Genomic DNA, 15,953 nt, shown 5'->3' with positions numbered 1-15,953 from the left:
GTTGGTTTAATTAAAAGTGAGAAAAATGGCTCTTAAAATTGCTAGAGGGGTTCTGGGGTTTGAAGATGATTCTCAGATTTGCCAAAAAAGTTAAAGAAATAGGCTATACTTTTAGAATGAGCAAAGAAGTTAGATTTTGATTTAACCAAGAATAAAAGTAAAGCTGAAATTGTAAGGGAGTTACTCAAACACTTAAGTGTGTCAGATAAACAGACAAGTGCAGTAGAGTTAGAAAAACTTAAATTACATTTGAGGAAAATGGAGTTTGAAGACTGAGAAGGTTCTTAGCGGAGAAAAAAGGAGAGAATTTGAACTTGAAGTTGTGACTTAGTCAGTAAAGTCAAGTTAACAGGATCCAGATTAAAATAGAAGGTAGTGATGTACACAAATATATCAAAGCCTCCTTTATTTCATGTGAAAAATTGGCTAGGCAGATAATGGTCTGAGGATTTATGGGTAATGCTATTTCAGACTAAACTGGTAGGCAGATTTAGTGAGGTAGTTGCCACACTGTCATATGAGGGATCAAGAGATTATGAAGAGGTCAAACAGGCTATTTTAAGAGCTTATGATTTGATACCAGAAGCATATAGACAGTGGTTTAAAAACGTAAGTTCTGACCTGGTTCCTTCTGTATGTTGAGTATGAAAGAATTAAACAGTCATTTTGATAGGTTCTATCCATCTTTAAAGCCCGCACCCAGCTATGAGGTTCAGAGAGTATTCTGTTGGAGCAGTTTAAAAATTCACTTCCAGAGATGATAAGAATTCACGTAGATGAACAAAGTTCAGGAAGTGAGAAGGGCAGCAGATGAATACATGTTAGTGCATAAGACAAGCTTCCAGCCAGAATTTCATCTTGAGGGATAGAAGTTTCTTCCACCATGAAAGAAAAGAGTAGAGTACACTGGAAGAGTTCACCACCTGTTTAAAAAAAGAAGCCCAAGAGGGTGGAAAAGAGGTGAAAGGCCTCAGGTTAGCATTCATTAGCAGAGGGATTGAATTCCAGAGTCGTGAGGTGATGTTGCAGCTGTACAGGACCTTGGTAAGGCCACATTTGGAGTACTGTGTGCAGTTCTGGTCGCCTCACTTTAAGAAAGATGTGGAAGCTTTGGAGAGGATGCAGAGGAGATTTACCAGGATGTTGCCTGGAATGGAGAATAGGTCGTATGAGGAAAGGTTGAGAGTGCTAGGCCTTTTCTCATTGGAACGGCGAAGGATGAGGGGTGACTTGATAGAGGTTTATCAGGGGAATAGATAGAGTAGACAGTCAGAGACTTTTTCCCTGGGTACAACAGAGTGTTACAAGGGGACATATACAAGGTGGAAGGTATAGGGGGGATGTCAGAGGTAGGGGCATGGAATGCACTGCCTATGGGAGTGGCAGAGTCCGAATCATTGACTTTTAAGCTGCACTTGGATAGGTGCTTAAGCTAGGAGAAATGTTCGGCACAACATCATGGGCTGAAGGGCCTGTATTGTTCTATGTAGGTGTGCCAACTGTGGTAAAGTGGGATATGTAAAGTCACAATGCTGGTTGTTAAAGAAAGGCACTGTGGGAAAAGATGTGGTAAAAGAAGCTAAGCCAGTGGCATTAGTAAAGGAGAAGAGCCAAGTAGCTGTAGGAGAGTGCACAGCCTACTTGGGCTGTGTATGGACTTAGTATCTGATCCCTATAAAGAATTTGCCTCTGTGGGTTAAGCTTACTCAAAGAACAGGATGAGAAGGACAAGTAGTTATAATTTTGAGTTAAAGAATTTAGCCAGTGTCTATTAGTAAGAGATGAACAAATTTTCACCTTTTCTGATCCATTACCAGACTCTGGTAATTTGTGGGATAGATGGACAGACCAGGTATGTAAGACCAGGTTGGAATGCCAACTCAAGACGAGGGAAGTATTGGCAGAGTGTCAGTTCCAGGAATCCAGTTTGTTCTTGGGGATGATTTAGCAGGATCCAAAGTGGGAGTGATACCCTGTGTTGTGGAGAAGCCCAAAGATGACCAAGCAACTGAGGATTTAAAAGAAAAATATTCTGGTATTTTTCCCAGACTGTGTAGTAACCAGATCCCACTATCATAAGTCACAGCACGAAGCAAAAACGAAAGAGTAAAGATGAAGGAGTTGAGGTTCAGTTAGCGAACACCCTGTTTGATGTAATGGTGCAGGAAAAACCTGAACAGGCGGGGGTCAGACAGAAGTGTCGAGTCCTGAAAGGCTAAGGGATTTACAGTAGAAAGACAAGATCAAAAAAGATACAGATGTGGATGCATACTCCGAAAAGGAGGCAGAGGTTATTTTTGGAAAGATAGCACCCTAAGCTGGAAATGGAGACCACGGCAGTTAGTGCAGAGGTGAAATAGGCTGAAAGGCACCAGATTATGTTGCCAGTAGTATAAGACAGGAACTACCATAGGTGGTCACAAGGGGTATGAAAGACTCTGGCTCAGGTACAAAAACATTTTTATTGGCTTGGAATGCACAAGGATGTGGTTAATTCTTGCCATATGTGTCATACATGCTAAATGGGAGGTAAGCCATGGGCAGTAATAAAACCAGCACCTTTGTTACCAATTCCTGCATTTGAAGGACCTTTCACACGGGTTATAATTCATTGTATAGGTTGCTTCACAAAACTAGAAGTGGGAACCAGTACTTGTTAACCATAATGGATGTGTCTACCAGATTTCCAGAGGCAATTCCATAATAGTATCAAGGCAAAAAGGGTAGTAGAGGAGTTGGTAGTTTTCTTCTTCTGGTATGGGCTACCCAGAGCAATTCAGCCGGAACAAGGGTCAAACTTTTCTGCTATGTTGTTTAAGGAGGTTATGGATAGCTTAGGTATACAGCACTCTCGGGAGCATAGAATGCAGTTGAAAGGTTTGTTACTGCAATATGAGGACATATGTAAGAATTAGATGGGGAAGACTAATGCTGTTGTATATAAAGTAGATATAGGGAATACTGCTCTCTATGGGCTTAATCCTTTCAAAGCCTGGCAAGTCCAGAAGGAGGTGGAGGCAGTGCTCAACAACTGAGTTAGAGCGAGTGGAGTTTGCCGATCGTGTTAGTTTCCAAACTGGACAAGAGGCAATAATTGTGTGTGGATTATTGGAAAGTCAACATCATTACAAAATCTGACTTCTATCCAATACCAAGATTGGAGGACTGTGTCAAGAAAGTTGGACAAGCCAGTTACACCGCCAAGTTGGACTTACTTATGGTTACTGACAGATACCTTTACCAGAGACTGCGAAAGAAATTTCTGCATTTGTAATCCCAAATGGGCTATATCAGTTAAAGTGATGCCCTTTGGAATGAAGAACGCATGCATCACATTCCAAAGACTCATGGAAAGAGTTGTGGTTGGGTTAACAAACTGTGCAGTCTATTTGGATGATATAGTGATCTTTAGTAAGTCCTGGAAAGATCACATCTACAGTTGACAGAGCTCTTTGAATGACTATGAAAAGCAAAACTGGTAATGAACTTAAACAAAATTGAATTTGCAAAAGCAGAGGTGACGTTCTTGATGTATCATCGGTCATGGAAAGTTGATCCCTCGGAACACAGAGCCTAAGGCTATCGAGAAATGTTCATGACCAACCTTGAAGAGGTGCTTCGATTCTTGGGACTAAGTGGATTCTATTGGAAGTTTGTTCCAAACTTCAGCAGTGTAGTGGCACCGTTACTCAATTTGCTGAAGAAGAGCACAAAGGTTTGGTGGACCGAACAATGCTAGGAACCATTCGACCATTTGAAAGCATTATTAATGACCACACCAGTTTCAGCTACACCAAACCTTTTAAAGTTGCCATTGATGCTAGTGATATTGGAGTTGGAGCTGTATTGCTACAGGAAGATGAGGATGGGATTGAATTGCCAGTTGGTTACTTTTCAAAAAAAACTCAATATCCTCCATGATCAAAAAAAGAACTATCGAGTTTGGTACTGGCCTTGCCTTACAACATTGTTCATGACATACACATTAAAATGTGTCAGAGACTGACGTGCATACAGATCACAATCCTGTTACATTTTTGGAACTCTAAAGACTAGGATATGAGACTATGTTGTTGCAGTCTTATGCTGCAGACTTTTAATTGATATATCGTACATGTTGCAGGTCGTAAGAATGTAATCACAGATTTAATTGAAATAGTGACCTCTGGCATAGTTCTTTGTCTCTCGAATTTTAACAGATTAAGACGTGAGGTGAACTTTTTCTGTGTAGCTGGTTTAAATTAGCAAAGGGGTTTTACCCCCTGTCGTAACACTTAGCATCTGTTCTCTGTGTATTCTGGTTGATTTGGCTAGTTCTAATTAAAATCTTTCTGTCCCCACATTGTAGATTAATGGCAGGTGGAATTTAACCCTGATAAATGTAAGTTAATTCAGTTTGGAACAGGTCAAGGAAGTACTCAATAAATGGCACAACACTAGGAAGCTCAGTGGAATACAGGAATCTTGGGGTGCTTGTTCACCAATCTCTGAAGGTACCAGGGTAGGTTAGTAAGGTAGTTGTGACATAGATTAGAAGAGCTGTACGGAACTTTGGTTATACCAGAGCTGGAGAACTGTGTACAGTTCTAGTCACCACACTAAGATTACCAACTTTTGAGTGCTGTTCTTTCATCTACTTCCTAAATTCTCCTTTTTCTACCTGCATTGTTAGTGCTAGTCTGTACCACAATCTGTTTGCCCTCCTCTTTCAGAATATCCTGGAATGGAGCTCTGCTACTGAGAGCTCGATTAAGTTATTGAACCTGTAATATGTTTTGGGTGACAGTGTTCCTTTTGAGTTACACTGTTCACTTCTTGATTTTCACACATTTTTGAGGTTTTTCTAAGTGCCATCATTTTCTTATATTCAGACTGTTTCTCTCAAAAGATTAACACCAGCTTTAGTTACTCTCTTCCGATTTAAATATTTGTAGAAACTTTGTTATCAGAGCCCTCAAATTTAATTGGGACATATGAAATTATCAGTCAAGAGTGGTGTTGGAAAAGCACAGCAGGTCAGGCAGCATCCGAAGAGCAGGAAAATTGATGTTTCGGGCAAAAGCCCTTTATTTCGCCGTTATGAAATTAAGTATTCCTGATTATCAGCCTCTTCTAAAGCTTTCTTCCTTACTAACAACCAACCACAGAAATATTTGTTCATTCTCAAGTTTTATCATCAGTCTCTAAACCCCTATGTATACCTGAATCACTGACAACTACAAAGAGCCAGGGCATTGCCTTATGGAACACAATATATATTAATAATTAAAATATCAGGCACTAAAGAGGTGGCAGCAATTTAGAATTAATAATCTTGTTTTAACTTACATCAAAAAATGCTCCAGTTATGCCTTTCTCCTGTAAACTGTAAAGCAATGGATTAACAAAACCAAGAGCTGGAAGACCTTTCTGGAACCGGTGATCATTTATGAGGGCCAAGATCCCACTAAAGACTGGGGTTGAGGCCTGCAGAGAAAAACAGTTACACAATTCCATTAAATAAAAAGTCATTTGGCAAATTAATTAGCTTTCCAGATCTTCATGAATTCTGTCAATACAGCAATCCATAGCAATGATTGAACTTGAAATATGATGAACATGGACTTTGTGGATAAACTTGATATTTGACTTTAGTGATAATTTTTATATAATAGCTTCCCAAATCTCAATTTACAAGTCTGTCAAAGATAACACCATCATGGGTCATCTCTTAAACAAAGATGAGACAGAGTACAGAAAGGGGTGTAATGGTGTAAACACAACAATCTCTTCCCTTAATATCTGCAAAATGAAGGAGCTGGTCATTGACTTTGGGAAGCAGATTGGAGGAACACTCTGTATGAATGGTGCTGAGGTGGAGATGGTAGAGAGTTTCAAGTTCCTAGGAGTAAATATCACTAATCTATCCTGGTCTATCCACATTGATGCGACAGTCAAGAAAGCACAACAATGCCTCTATTTCCTCAGAAGGCGAAGGAAATTCAGCATGTCTACAAAGACTCTTACCAGTTTTTATACATGCACCATAGAAAGCATCCTATCTGGATGCTTCACAGTGTGGTCAGGAAATGCTCTTCCCACAATCTCAAGAAAGTTGTGAATGTAGCCCAAAACATCATGCAAACCAGCCTTCCTTCCACTGACTCCATCTCGCTGCCTCGGGAAAGTAGCCAACATAATCAAAGACCCCTTCCACTTCAGTTGTACTATATCCACCCTCTTATGTAAGGCAGAGGATACAAAACTTCGATTAACAGATTCAGAAACACCTTCCTCGCTGTTATCAGACATTTGAATAGATCTCTCATAAATAACTTGATCTTTCTCTGCACCTTCTGTGTAGCTGTAATGGAAACTCTGCATTTGGTTTCATTACCATGATGTACTTACGTAAGGTACGATTTGTGATGTTTGCTATCCAGACAATATTTTTTAAATATATCTCAGTACATGTGACAATAATAAATCAAATCTTTCCCGTCTCACATTTCAAAATTAGCTTGACTTGTGATGCCAGGATAAAGTTTGGATGAAGATAAAATATAATAGATAATGTTATGAACAATGGCAAATGGAATGAATCCTGAAAAGTGTGAGGTGATATATTTTGGGAGGGCTAACAAGGCAAGAGAAGACACTACGAATGGGAGCATCCTATGACGTTCAGAGGATCAAAGGGATCTTGGTTGGCATAGGCACAGCTCCTTCAAGGCAACAGGACAAGTAGGCAAAATGATTAAGGAGGCAAATGCCTTTATGAGCAGAGAATTGAGTTTATGATGGAGTAAAGATATTAGTTAGGCCATTGCTGCAGAACAAAGTGCAGTTCTGGTCACCAGACCCTCAGACAGAGTGCAGATGAGACTCACCAGGACACCTGGGATGGAGCAATTAAAATATGAAGACAGACTTGGTAGTTTGGGGTCATTTTCCTTGGAGCAGAGAAGCCTGAGGGGGTGCTGGGTGAGGTGCACAAAATTGAAGACATAGGTAGAAAGACATTTTTCCCCCTTTAGCACAGGGGTCAATAACCGTGGGTCATAGATTTAAGACTACGGGTTGAGAGAGGATTTAAGGAAGAAATGTTTCATTCAGAGAGCAGTGTGTGCCTAGACCCACTGTCTGAAAAGGGTGTTGGATGCAGAAACCATGAAAATATTTACAGAAGTATTTCAATGATCATTTGAAGAAAGAGCATTCAAAGCTAGGGGGAAAAGGGCTCTCGTGTTGCGGTTGTAGTACCTTTACATTTGGACCAGGAGGCCCACTTCAAGTCCTACCTGCTTTAGAGGTGAGCAATAATATCTCTGAACAATTTTGATAAAGATTATGGGGCAAGTGAAGTAAAATGGGACTAGAGAGGTGTTTGTTCACCAGCATGGACATGCTGTAAAACTGTGTAACTCTACATAGAGTCAGAGATGTATAGCACAGAAACAGACCCTTCAGTCCAACTCGTCCATGCTGACCAGATATTTCTAACCTAATCTAGTCCCATTTACTAGTACTTGGCCCATTTCCTCCTAAACCTTTCCTATTCATATACCATCCAGATGCCTTTTAAATGTTGAATTGTAACAGCTTCCACACTTACTCTGGCAGCTCATTCCATACATGCACCACCCACTGCGTGAAAAAGTTGCCCCTGAGATCCCCTTTTATAACTTCTCCCTCTCACCCTAAACCTATGCCCGTTAGTTCCCACCCCAGAGAAAAATACTTTTTCTATTTATTCTATCTATGCCCCTCAAGATTTTGTAAATCTCTACAGTCACCTTTTAGCCTCCGACGTTCCAGGGAAAACAGCTCAAGCCTGTTCAGCCTATCCCTATAGCTCAAATGCTCCAACCCTGGCAAAATCCTTGTAAATCCTTTCTGAACCCTTTCAAGTTTCACAACATCCTTCCGACAGGAAGGAGACCAGAACTGCTTGCGATATGCCAAAAGTGGCCTAACCAACATCCTGTACAGCCGCAACATGACCTCCCAACTCCTATACAGCTGGAAATTTGTTTTTTTAATCTGTTTTATGAAAATGTTACCTTACGTGGTCACTGTGCTCTTCTATCCAGGTTCAAAATAGAGAAGCACAATGCTGATGAGGAGTTCTGAATTTTCTGCATAAATTCCTTACTAGCCTCATCCCAATATCGCAGTTGCAGCGTGACTGTCCTCTCCCATTCACTAATCGTCCAGTTGAATTTCCAATTGTTTGATGTGATCCATTCAGTCCTGGGGTAATTTAAAGATATTTTCCCCATAACTCCCAGTGAACTAAGACTAGAAAAATAAAATAAGCCTGCGTATAATGGGGCCCCATGCACAGCCTCAACTGCTCACATACAATTGTGCGTTTGGAAAGAGGTTCTTTGCAGAGTGTAAAATAAATTAACTTACTGATGTCCCAGAAATCCATGGAATTGGGATTAGGTTGCTTACAATCCAGTAGTTATCGGATAGAGCCGCTACATCAGGATAGGCACGGCCACTAACATTATAGTATGTAGCTGGGGGAAGTGATTTCATCCTTCTGAGGTAAGAATTCACAGCAGCAGCCTGTAAAATGAAATTGAATATTACCCATCATTTATTTGCAACTACATAACAGATCTATTTATATCATTTCAAGAGAAATGTAGATTTTTAAAACTGATTCACACCTTGTAATGAACACTATATCTTTGAGATAATTGAGTATTTTATCCCTGAGTTTGTTTTGAGAACTGGTTAATAAAATTAATCCTTGGACTCTTTGGTCTCCAATGCATGACTGCTCATTGGCAAAAGTACAATGATGAAAATTCAAGTTCAAAACATGTCATATCCCTGATATTTGTCTCCGTGTTGTAGAAAAGATGTTGTGAAACTTGAAAGGGTTTGGAAAAGACTGACAAAGGATGTTGCCAGGGTTGGCAGATCTGAGCTATGGGGAGATACTGAATAGGCTGGGGCTGTTTTTCCTGGAATATCAGAGGCTGAGGGGTGACTTCCAAAACATTTTTAAAATCATCAAAGATTGAGGGAAAGACCTTGACTATTCATCCTGAAGACACAGGTTTAAGGTGAAAGATTTAAGCGATCCAAGCGACTTTTTTACACAGAGGGAAGTGCATGTGCAGAATGAGCTGTTAGATGTGGTGGTAGAGGCTGGTAAAATTACAACATTTAAAAAGCATCTGGGTGAGTATATAAATAAGAATGGTTTTGAGGGATACAGGTAAGTGGGACTAGATTAAGAATATGCAGTTGCCATAGACGAGTTGGACCAAAGGGTCTGTCTCCATGTTGTATAACTGTGACCCCATGGTTGAACAACATGCATATGTTGAACATTCAAGAAGCAAAAGACACATTGGGGTGAATTTTCTCAGCAGCTGAACTACATGGGCAAGGGTGAATCAGTTGGGAAACTGGGAAGCTCAGAAAAACATGGTTGTTGACATTAAGAAAACAGAATCGGATATTACATTGAAGTTTTAAATGGGGAGATGAGAACCTCATTCAGGAATGGTGACAGGTCTATTTGCATGCATTAGTACCTGATCTCGTGAAATTTCTGTGCACTTAACTATTCTGCCATGGGCTGCACAGAAAAAAAAACAAGCAGCACCAATTCCTGTTATGAAAGTCAAGTTGTGTACCTAGTGACTCCAGCTCATGAGTTGCTCCCTGGGACAGCAGACCCTCAAACTTCAGTTCATGCTCTGTGCACATACAGTGCCTACTTACATACACACATGACCTGGAATGCTGCTGCCAGGACATTGTTCCTGCAGGCACAAACACCTAGCTCACAGATTAAACCGGCAGCATCTCCGATCTCTTCACTTTATCTCTTACTGGTCACTCTGTAGATTAAGCACCCCAGCCCCAAGTATTCCCAACCATATATGTAAACATCCATGACTCAATGACTATGACTCTTACAGTGTTTAGGCTTTATTTGGAGAGGCACAAGCAATGTCTTTCAGCCTGAAAAGACTCACTTTAGTTATTCACTTTGGTTGCCAAAGTAACAATGATGTTCCAAGATCCCAGATGCAGCACAAGATGCAGGAATGGCTCCCTTCACATGTGAAACCATAAAACGTCTGCACCATTATCCTATATGCCATATTGCCTTTCTTGAACTGGAGGGCAGGTGAGGGGTCCTAATTATTGCTGCCACATCATTATCCTGTCTGACATGCTGCCCACATTGTACCTTCAGTACCATTACATTATTAAAATGGATTAACTTCCTGTATCTATTTGAATGCAGTTGTTGTGGGTAGGTTTGTAGACTGGGAATTTAGATTGCAAACATTTTGTCCCCTTACTAGGGATATCATCAGTGCAATCCAAATTCCCAGCTCGGCGAACATACCCACAACAACTGCAGCTGGCACCTGAGCTGCATATCTTTACATGAACCTATTTTGGGTGAATCTAAGTCTGCTTCATGTGGGAATAGAAAGCCATCTTCAGTAAAAGAAAACCAACCTAGTAATCAAAAGGTATACTTAACTGATAGTCTGGCATCTTGAACACATTACTGAATCCACCACCACTGATGTAATCTGTGACCTCCGATGTAATTTGAAAGGGATTCTTGAAAGACGTTCCTCCCACAGTTGTGACATATGGACTGAAAGAAGTTTAGTAATTGGTTATGGCTGGACAGCACATACAATAAGCATATTTATTCCAATGGCATTTTCTATGATATGATCTTTTTCTGAAAGCCATCGTTTTAATAACTTCTACAACAATTAGTGACCTTAAAGTGATGCCTTCTGCATGGATATACCTGACGAAAATAAAGGTTAGAAGTTACATAATAAATGGTTACACAACGGAATAAAACACTGCAGTGATCCTTAAGTGACTGATCATATCATCTCGCCTAAAGACTGTATTAACTATCAGAACAAATAGTGACAGTAGGGGGTGTCACAGCATTTGAAACGTTAATTCTGCTTTCTGTCCACAGGTGCTGTCAGACCTGCTGGGTTCTTCCAGCAATTTCTGTTTTTGATTCAAATAGTCAAAATTTGTATTTCTTAGTACTATTTTACAATATTGGCTGCATTCTTCAATATTCCTGTAACCCCCAGCACCCACCTGCTTTGATTTTGAGTTAGACGTTCAAGCTAACTTCCCATATCTCACTTATTCATATCTGATGGCAGCCTGGTTGAATGTTCAAATCAGGTTAATTATACCACCTCAAATCAATGTTCAGCAACAAAGGGCAAGCTATAACAAGCACTGAACTGACTAACCAGTTGGGGGGATGGAAATAGGAGCTTGACTACACAAAGATCTTCTGTCTCATTCTTGTGCCTCTGTGGTGGGTAACTACCACCACTCTGCAGCCCCCCCCCCCCCCAGCTGAATTCAATTGAAGGCTGAGCTAGAAATGATTTGAGACTTTATTTTGGTTTTGGGTTGGTGCCTTAATTACTCTGGCTGCCAATTGAAAGATTTTTCCTGATATTTCCTCCTGGCTTTCCTACTCTAGTTTCTTCTGACCTAGTCGTGATATGCCAGCCCCTTCCACTGGGTATCTGGCTGTGTCGTGCTGTAACCAATAATTAGGTCAGGGTGCAGGGGGATGAATCTTATCAATGTTGGTTCCCTTAGTGTGGGCAAACATTTCACCTCTGACATGTTCCACACTGTCAAGCTAAGCAATGGAAATTGTGAACAACAATATTGATCTATGCTTTTCCGTGCCCTGGACTGCCACTGCACTGTTTCTGATCTTTACAAATTCTAGTTTGGCATATTAGAATTCACAGTTAGTTCTTGCAATAAACATATTAGGTCAGAATAACCTCAGCATTTCAAGCTTTATCTAGAATGTTAAAATGAATTAATTAAATTATTGCTGGAGAACAATTATGGGTTTTGAAATGATAAATATAATTTCAAGTGTCACTTGTGGTTCAGGAAAAGTAAAATGAATATTTATGAGCTATAAAACTCATGAGGTTTAATGATGCAAAGCAAGTAGCTTACTGAATATTACCTACCCCCCCATTAGGAAGCTGCACAGTGTATTGGGACATTACCTAGATGCAGGAAAGTTTGGTCTGAAGGTATTTATTCCTCTTCGAACTTCTCTGCAGCCTGCACCATCATCACCTGTCCATAAGGCAAATTAGTGTTAAAATTTAACTGGCATCACGCCTTTCATGAGCTTTTACAACTGAAAGTTTAAAGTTTAGCAACTTTCACCTTAATTTTAATTTGTCTGTCTCAGTTAATCATATTATAGGTCATCCCTTCACTTGCAATTCAATTGTTGACACTTTACTCACACCATGTAACACTTTTGATTACCTGCAGAGACTTATTATTCAGACTGTCAACATTCCAACTACAGTGTGTGTGTGTGACCTTTTGACCTCTCTGCCAATAAATCATGTGCCTATGTTCTCTTTACTCCACCTGATGAAGGAGCAGAACTCCAAAAGCTTGTGGTTTCAAATAAACCTATTGGACTATAACTTGATGTCATATGACATGTTTAAGCTAGTCGAATTCCCTGCTACTTCACCAACCAAATATCGAATAACGTGACAACAACACAGTAGTTAACATGGTACCAATGAACTAGAAGTAGGAGCAGGCCATTTAGTTCTGTAAGCCTACTGTAACATTTGATAAAATCATGGGTGATCTGATTGTGGCCTCAGTTCCATTTTCCAATATATTCTTGATATGATTCAACACTAATGTCAGTCAAGAATGTAACTACTGCTGCTTTAAAAATAGGAGTTCCACAGACAGATGATCCTCAGAGAAAATGTTTCCTCATCTCCATCATAAATAGGAGACCCCTTACTTTTAAACTGTTTTCTAAGTTTAGTCTGTCACGTAAAGGGAAACATCCTTTCAAGATCCACTGTCAAGACGACAGCTCAGTACCACCTTATCGAGGTCAAATAGGCATGGACAATGCTCAACCAGCAATGCCCACTTCCTTTGAACGAATAAAGTTCTTTCAGGATCTTATTTGCTTCAATAAGATCATCCCTTATTCTTCTAAGCTAGAACGGCTACAGATTCAACCTGTCTAACTTTTCCATAAGATAATTCCTTCATCCCAGGAATCAGTTAAGTTAACCTTCTCCAAACAGCTTCTAAACCACCTATCTTTTCTTAAATACAGAGACCGTGGGCGGCACGGTGGCACAGTGGTTAGCACTGCTGCCTCACAGCGCCTGTAGACCCGGGTTCAATTCCCGACTCAGGCGACTGACTGTGTGGAGTTTGCACGTTCTCCCCGTGTCTGCGTGGGTTTTCCGGGTGCTCCGGTTTCCTCCCACAGTCCAAAGATGTGCGGGTCAGGTGAATTGGCCAAGCTAAATTGCCCGTAGTGTTAGGTAAGGGATAAATGTAGGGGTATGGGTGGGTTGCGCTTCGGCGGGTCGGTGTGGACTTGTTGGGCCGAAGGGCCTGTTTCCACACTGTAAGTCTAATCTAAAACTGTACATAGCACCTTAGCTGTGATCCCATCAATCAATCTGTAGCAAAACATCCTACTTTCAAATTCTATTCCTCTTGCAATAAAGTACCATTTGCTATTTGTCTCCCAGTCTCAGGTCACCCACATCTCTCTGTATCTCAGGGTTCTGCAAGTTGTATTGAATTTTTCAAAAAGATACTCTTGATTCCAAGTTCGGGTACATCATATGAAGACACAAGTGGAAAGAAAAACTCACTTTAGAAGCTATTTTGTATAAAATTTAAAACACTTACCAGAAGCAAAGAGTATTGTGAGTCCACGGACACCTGACTTCATGAACTCCATGTTGATTCGGTCCAAATACGCCAAAGATAGACTATCTTCATCATCTCCATAACTGACAGAGTGGACCCATGGAATTGATGACATGTTACTCAGTAACATCATCCAATCTAGAAAGGGTTCCTGGGATTCATGTCTTCCTGCAGAGATCAACAATATTTAATTTACTTTTTCCTTGCAACTATTCTGATAAACATTGGGATAAAATTATGAAGAAATTGTTTAATTTAGAGCAGGGAGAATTTAAGACAATCAAAACACTTTCTGATTAGCCAGCCAATTGTTCTGGAGTACATATGAATGAAAAGGAACTGACTCATGTTGCAATCTTCTTGAACATACCAAATCTTAAACCCTCAAATGTGAATGGTGGTCAGAGTCACAGCGACAGTAATTTCCAATTACAAACTTCAATCTGCCAACACACATGAACCTGCACAGCATTAAAATGTAGTCACATAACCTGGAGTAAGTTGCTGTTTTCAAAAGCACAGATGTGGTGTGCTGTCCGTTGAGATAATTACTTTACATAAGAACTCAGCCAAAGTGTCATCGCGGTAACTTGCATTTCTTAGCAGGAGGTTGAATAGGTCAGCATTAAAAGGAGGTTAACTGAACTGAACTGAACTTCACTCAAACATTTGACTGCATGTACACATCACTTGCCCAGAATGGATGACTTTCATGGCATCTAACAAGGTTTTTCAGATTGTCCAGCTGCCATGTTACAAAACCATTCTGAATCATGTGTGTGGTTGGGGAATTAGTTCTTTGGAAACTTACAAATTTCAGAATCATTGCCTAACGTAGGATGCTGAATAAGCTTAGTTCCTTCAAACCACTGGCTGACTCAGTAGTCTCAGTAGTAATGCAAGCTCAGCTCCCAATCCTCAGGTCATTATCCCATCCCATCTCTAGCTGATTCAGCAACATCAAGTCACTCCAATCTGGGCCTGTTTCCAATGCTTATCTACTCTTAAGATACAGAATGTTCTCTGCTTCAATTACTTTCTGCTGAAAACAATATTTTAAAAGCCGCGAATTACTCTCCACAAACTTAGTGAAATTGTTGTGGTAAATATTGAACAGTATTTCAGCAAATATCTTTTCCTCTTTTTACGGATTCACTCTAATCAATGGACAATGGTAAAGGATAAAGGTCAAAATTTCTAAAATTATTTGTTATGCATGCAGCTTGGCTACTTCAGAAGTTTATCAAATTCATAATTACATATTTAGCCAAAACATTTCAAGTGAATGCTATTTCCAACTGGACTTTACATATTACCCAACTTATAACGAATGCACGTGAACTTTGTATGTCATTACCATGTGACCAAATACTGATTTAACCAGCATCATAAGCTGTGTAAAAGCAGAAGTATCTTGAAGCTTGATTAGATTTAAAGAAAAACAAAACTGAGTTGGCTCATGCTTGGTTGAGGATTTTTTGAAACATAAAATGTCTTACAAGGGCAGGCTTATAGTTTGGCTAATCCTTCATGCAAGTGGTTACAAAGATATACCCAGAAATGCAATCAAAACCCACCTGTATTACTGAAGACCCAGGTAGTTATGTTTGCACCAGCACTCATAATGTACTCCACATCCAAGCTGGCTTCCAAACCTGCCTTTATACCGCCCTGGGAGCCAATCACTTTACTCACTTTATTGTGGTGCACAAAGCTGCTACCAAAAAATGTCATAAACTCTGAGAGGTCCATCTGGTGGAAATATTGCTCCAGGAACTAAAAGATAAAACAATTGATCCAAATAATTCATAGGAACAGAATTCAGTTCAGTAAATCTGCCATGTATCATGTTTATCATAAATTGAATACTATTTCACTTTAATGAAAATGCATTTTGCTCAACAAAGGAAATATCTATAGATTACTTACAGTGTGGAAACAAGCCCTTCGGCCCAACAAGTCCACACCGACCCGCCGAAGCGCAACCCACCCATACCCCCACATTTACCCCTTACCTAACACTACGGGCAATTTAGCATGGCCAATTCACCTGACCTGCACATCTTTGGACTGTGGGAGGAAACCGGAGCACCCGGAGGAAACCCACGCAGACACGGGGAGAACGTACAAACTCCACACAGTCTGTCGCCTGAGTCGGGAAATGAACCCGGGTCTCAGGCGCT

General features: G+C 40.2%; 1 protein-coding gene across 1 annotated transcript in view; it reads right to left on the bottom strand.

Moving 5' to 3' along the window:
* tpp1 (tripeptidyl peptidase I) overlaps positions 1–15,953 on the bottom strand; it is a 33,088-nt gene that overhangs the window by 2,266 nt on the left and 14,869 nt on the right. Inside the window, exons 7-12 of the mRNA XM_060829297.1 lie at positions 15,348–15,546; positions 13,750–13,938; positions 12,057–12,129; positions 10,510–10,627; positions 8,398–8,559; positions 5,329–5,466 (exon numbers count right to left, since the gene is read on the bottom strand). Of these exons, the coding sequence (XP_060685280.1) occupies positions 5,329–5,466; positions 8,398–8,559; positions 10,510–10,627; positions 12,057–12,129; positions 13,750–13,938; positions 15,348–15,546 (879 nt within the window). The remainder of the gene's footprint in view (positions 1–5,328; positions 5,467–8,397; positions 8,560–10,509; positions 10,628–12,056; positions 12,130–13,749; positions 13,939–15,347; positions 15,547–15,953) is intronic.

Source organism: Hemiscyllium ocellatum, chromosome 8 (assembly GCF_020745735.1).
Source record: "Hemiscyllium ocellatum isolate sHemOce1 chromosome 8, sHemOce1.pat.X.cur, whole genome shotgun sequence".
Classification (NCBI taxonomy): Eukaryota; Metazoa; Chordata; class Chondrichthyes; order Orectolobiformes; family Hemiscylliidae; genus Hemiscyllium; species Hemiscyllium ocellatum.
This window is presented reverse-complemented; position numbering and strand designations above follow the sequence as displayed.